The sequence below is a fragment of the Prunus persica genome, chromosome G1 (assembly GCF_000346465.2).
Source record: "Prunus persica cultivar Lovell chromosome G1, Prunus_persica_NCBIv2, whole genome shotgun sequence".
NCBI lineage: Eukaryota > Viridiplantae > Streptophyta > Magnoliopsida > Rosales > Rosaceae > Prunus > Prunus persica.
Window position 1 is genome coordinate 30,152,886 of NC_034009.1, and position 5,654 is coordinate 30,158,539.

General features: G+C 41.8%; 1 protein-coding gene across 1 annotated transcript; it reads left to right on the forward strand.

Moving 5' to 3' along the window:
• Positions 202-5,654, forward strand: LOC18791156 (alpha-xylosidase 1). Its single transcript, XM_020566107.1, has 3 exons — positions 202-814; positions 923-1,605; positions 3,474-5,654. Exons 1-3 carry the CDS (start codon positions 591-593, stop codon positions 5,345-5,347), a joined length of 2,781 nt encoding a protein of 926 aa, XP_020421696.1. The 5' UTR covers positions 202-590; the 3' UTR covers positions 5,348-5,654.

Consider the following 5,654-nt stretch of genomic DNA (forward strand, 5'->3'; position numbering starts at 1 on the left):
GCTAAAAATGCCAACTTTCCCAGTGTATGAGATGAGAGAAACTCAGATTCACAAGTGTTTCTCGTGCGAGGAAGCTATACACAGCAGATATATACCTGACAATCTGTTGAATGCAGCAGTCTCTTTGGTATTTGCTACGCGGATTAAGTGGTTACCTTTTATTTTGTCTTTTCATTTGATTATTTTCTTAATTTCATGAAACCTAAACAAGATGAGAACAAAAAAATGCCGCTTCCACGGTTCCACACTTCCACATAATGCAGCTGCCTGCATCAGCAAATAAAGATAAATACTCTTTACATGAGTCTGCCAAGCGAAGTAGTCTACCACGATCAAAGCCAGTGTAATTGAAGGTAGGGTCCACGCAATGCTGTGGTACCGCAACCAACGGCCCACACACCATCATCAATCACATGGCTAAGATGGTCTCATCCACCTCATCTGCATCCAATCACTCACTCTAGGAGTCTTTGAGTCTTTGAGCCTTTAAAGCTTTGAAGCTTTGGTCTCTTTCTATGTATTAGACTCCAACGACTCCCAACATCACGCACACACTCCTTGAGAGTGGTAGCTCTGCTTAAAATTAAGCAATGTGCTCCCTATGTCTTTCTTCCCTGCTTCTAGTCTTGTTGGTCCTCTGTTTCTCTGGTGTGAGCTCAGCTGACACCGCCGTTAACCCCACCATTAAAGGCAAAGGCTACCGTTTGGTCTCCATTGAAGAGACCCCTGATGGTGGCCTTCTGGGTCATCTCCAACTCATACAGAACTCCAAGGTCTACGGTCCTGATATCCCCCTCTTGCAGCTCTATGTCAAGTAAGTATATGCCCTCTCATGGTGATGGGATTCTATGTGGCGCATGTCCATGGTCAAATGCACCCCACTCTTTTTACCCATTTGATTCATTTTTGTGTTTTTTTATAGGCACGAGACGCAGGACCGTTTGAGGGTCCACATAACCGATGCTCAGAAGCAGAGATGGGAGGTTCCGTACAATCTTTTACCCAGAGAGCAGCCTCCGTCACTGACACAAACCATTGGGAAAACAGGGAAGAAACCCATAACAGTCTCCGAGTACTCTGGCTCTGAGCTGATCTTCAACTACATCTCAGACCCATTTGGGTTTGCAGTGAAGAGAAAGTCAGATGGCCAAGTTCTTTTCAACTCGAGCTCTGATCCTAAAGACCCATATGGTGAATTGGTGTTTAAGGACCAGTACCTGGAGATTTCCACTAGTTTGCCCAAAGATGCATCCTTGTATGGTTTGGGAGAGAACTCACAGCCACATGGGATCAAACTCTACCCAAATGATCCATACACTCTGTTCACCACTGATGTCTCAGCCATTAATCTTAACACTGATTTATATGGCTCCCACCCTGTTTATATGGATCTGAGAAATGTGGGTGGTCAGGCTTATGCACACTCTGTTTTGTTGCTCAACAGCAATGGCATGGATGTGTTTTACAGAGGAACTTCTTTGACATACAAGGTCATTGGGGGTGTCTTTGATTTTTACTTCTTTGCCGGGCCTACCCCATTGGGTGTTGTTGATCAGTACACGTCATTCGTAGGCAGACCAGCCCCAATGCCTTACTGGTCTCTGGGTATGTTCTACTTTTTAACCCTAATTCTACTTCCTTTTTATTTTACTCTGTTATTATTCTTTGTTCTGGCTTGGATTATGTGTGTGTTTGTTAGCTCCCCAACTCCCAAGTCATTTGTGAATGTTTTTGTTATTTCATCCAAGAAAAAAGAATATATATGCTGTGGCTTGTGGGGGACCATTATGCTTATACATACAATAATGTCACAATTAGGAATGAGTTAGATCTTTTAGGAACAAAACTATGACCACTTGAGTGTATAGTATGTGAGAAATTGTTTGACTGGCAGCAACTAGCAAGAACTAGTATGACGCGCGCGTGCTTTCGTATGATAAACATGTTTTGTTTAATTTTTTTAATTTAGGTTGGTGGGTTGGCCAGTTTCTTTTAAAGTTGTAGTCTTTTTGTGCGTTTCTTTACAAAAATATCGCTGCAGAACTAACTTTTCAGTCCACATTAAAACCATTATCTTACATAAAGTTGGAAGCTCTAATCATCATCTCGCTCACCGTCAAAGATTTCTGCTTTTCAGCTATCTTTACAAGCCTTTACACATTTTCACTTCTGTAGCGAGCAACTTGTGAACTGTAAGCGATATTGTTGCTTAACCCGTGCAAAATCTTGTGTCCTTCAAAATATAATCTTCTGTGTGTGTGGTGGAAACTGAATATTCCATTTCTAATTTTCTAAAGTATATCATAATCTGTAATGTTTGCTAGTAGGGTCTCGCTTTATGGTAATGTTTAGTAGGCCATTCTAGTCAGAATTTGTGTGTATGGGCCTAAGCTCTGCGTATCTCACTGCCATGTCTTATGAGGGTGAGACCATCTTTGGTTGTAGGGCATGGTACTCCGTGTTAATGCTGTCCTTCTTACACTGTAGCTCTTGTCATATCGTGGGGAAAAACTATTAAATGAGAGTTTGCAATAGTGGTGCCTTTTACCTGTTTTAGCTCACAAGGCCTTCAATGAGAATGATTTCATTTCCCGGTATCTAAATTGTGGTTTAAAGGCTTGTTGATCTGTTCTACTGTTTTGGGGACATTTCTTGCGGTCGGTCAATATGAGGTTTTAAGAGATTGTATGAGTGAATTACTTGGTCAGATGAGAAAATAAATTAGGGTGGTAGTAAGTTGGCATTATCAAGTGAGGGTTTCCCCCTGATGTACTGCCATGCCTTGTGAGAGTGACCATCTTGCTTGTAGGGACTTTACTGTCGTCTGTATTATAGCTACTGTCAGGTTGGTGGGAGAAAATTTGGTATTTGTACAAACCTTCTGCCTTTTATAGTCACACAAGGCATCTAATGTCAATGCTTCCATTGCTTCATATCTCATTTCTGGCTTAGATGTATGTTATTCTGTTCGACTGTTTGGGCATTTATTGAGTTCTACAGTTTTATTAAGGAATCTCTATTGAGTGACCTGTAAGTTGGCATTGATGTGGTTAAATTAATGGTTATTACTTGCATATGAAAAATTAGAAAAAGAAAGAAAGAAGAAAAATAAGGATGTATAGTTTGCTTGATCCATTAGACTTGTTAATGTCTCGTTTAAACTGTAGCCTTCTCAGTGAATGCTTATATGTGTGTATCTATGTATCTATCCATTTATGCTATAATTGTAGACAAAAAATGGCCCATCTGTTTTGTTCATTGTTTTTTCTATGTATGTCCTAATAATTTGTGACCATGCTTTTACCTCATATCATCTTATGATTTGATTGCCAGTCTTTTTTGTCCTGTCCTGTGCATTGCATGTCCCTTTGACAATTTTTATTGTATAACAGAGGATATGCCTTGTCTCATTTTGTAAAAGACAATATAAGATTACACGGTACTGAATTTCTCTCTCATTTTTATCTCTGCAGGATTCCACCAATGCAGATGGGGTTACCACAACTTATCAGTGGTTGAAGACGTTGTTGAGAACTACAAAAAGGCTAAAATCCCGCTAGATGTAATTTGGAATGATGATGATCACATGGATGGACACAAAGACTTTACCCTCAACCCCAAAAACTACCCTCGGCCAAAGCTTTTGGCATTCCTAGACAAAATACACAGCATAGGCATGAAGTACATTGTCATCATCGATCCTGGAATCGGTGTCAATACCAGTTACGGTGTATACCAAAGAGGTTTAGCTAATGATGTGTTCATCAAATATGAGGGTGAACCCTTCTTGGCACAAGTGTGGCCAGGGGCTGTAAACTTTCCCGACTTCCTCAACCCGAAAACTGTATCGTGGTGGGGTGATGAGATCCGCCGCTTTCATGAACTTGTCCCTGTTGATGGCTTATGGATTGACATGAACGAGGCTTCAAATTTCTGTTCTGGGAAGTGCAAAATTCCAAAGGGGCAGTGCCCGACTGGTTCTGGACCTGGCTGGGTATGTTGCTTGGATTGCAAAAACATTACAAAGACGAGATGGGATGAACCACCCTACAAGATAAATGCTTCAGGATTGCAGGTCCCCATTGGGTTCAAAACCATAGCCACTAGTGCAACTCATTACAATGGTGTTTTGGAGTACGATGCTCACAGTCTCTATGGATTTTCCCAATCCATTGCAACTCACAAAGCTCTTCAAGGGCTTGAGGGCAAGCGACCTTTTATATTAACCCGCTCCACGTATGTTGGTTCGGGTAGGTATGCTGCACATTGGACCGGTGATAATAAGGGCACTTGGGAGGATTTGAAGATATCAATCACTACCGTGCTTAACTTTGGAATATTTGGAGTGCCAATGGTTGGTGCAGACATATGTGGGTTCTATCCAGCACCTACTGAAGAGCTTTGCAACCGTTGGATTGAAGTAGGTGCATTCTATCCCTTTTCGAGGGATCATGCAAACTTCTATTCCCCAAGACAAGAGCTTTATCAATGGGAGTCAGTAGCTGAGTCTGCTCGAAATGCTCTAGGGATGAGGTATAAGCTCCTCCCTTACCTTTACACATTGAACTATGAAGCTCATATCAGTGGAGCCCCAATTGCCAGGCCACTCTTCTTCTCATTCCCAACATACACTGAAACCTATGGATTGAGCACTCAATTTTTGCTGGGGAGCAGTGTTATGATTTCACCGGTGCTTGAGCAGGGAAAATCTAAGGTTAAGGCATTGTTTCCCCCTGGAACGTGGTACAGTTTATTTGATCTGACACAGGTCATTAACTCAAAACAGGGCAAGTATGTTACACTTGATGCGCCTTTGCATGTAGTTAATGTGCATGTGTATCAGAATACAATTCTACCAATGCAGCAGGGTGGACTGATATCTAAAGCAGCAAGAACAACCCCTTTTAACCTCGTAGTAACCTTCCCAGCAGGGGCAAGCAATGCAACAGCTAAGGGGAACCTGTTCCTTGATGACGATGAGCTTCCGGAAATGAACCTTGGAAGTGGTTACTCCACATATGTTGATTTCTACGCAACTGTAAGTCAAGGAAGTGTGAAAGTATGGTCAGAAGTTCAGGAGGGTAAGTTTGCTTTAGGCAAAGGCTGGGTTGTGGAGAAGGTGAGTGTGTTGGGATTGGATGGTAGTGGAGGAACATCTGCTCTTGAGGTTGATGGAAACCCAGTGACAAGTGTTTCAAGCATAGAGTTGAGTGTATCGGAACAGAAGTACCTTGAGGAGGCGGAAGATGGAGAGACGACCAAGAGTGTGATGGTGGACGTTAATGGTTTGTCCCTTCCTGTGGGGAAAAACTTTGCTCTGTCATGGAAAATGGGGATCAAAGCTTGAGAGCTAGAGGATGGGTGCCTCCGTTTTTGAGCTAACTAATGCACTTTTTACTGCTGCAGGTGTTCACAGGGAGATAGTTGATGTCTTTAGTGTTTAATTTATTGTCATGGTTCTTGATGATGGTGAGGAGATGAGCTAAGGATGTACTCATCCTTCATCCTTCTCCATGTAAAGAAGCCAAAATGGTGAGGTTTAGATCTTTATTGTTTGCTTTGAGGCTCTTCCATTGTTGTTTAGGTTTTGTATTGTATGCAATAAGGCAGATTTCAAGTCTTTTAAAATGATAATAGTTTTAAAGGAGAGGCAA

What these genes read in the sequence shown, in the direction of transcription:
- LOC18791156 (XM_020566107.1), top strand. Translation starts at nt 591, where the DNA reads ATGTGCTCCCTATGTCTTTCTTCCCTGCTTCTAGTCTTGTTGGTCCTC. An exon ending in CTCTTGCAGCTCTATGTCAA is followed by an intron (nt 815 to 922) that starts GTAAGTATATGC and finishes GTTTTTTTATAG; the next exon opens with GCACGAGACGCAGGACCGTT. An exon ending in AATGCCTTACTGGTCTCTGG is followed by an intron (nt 1,606 to 3,473) that starts GTATGTTCTACT and finishes TTATCTCTGCAG; the next exon opens with GATTCCACCAATGCAGATGG.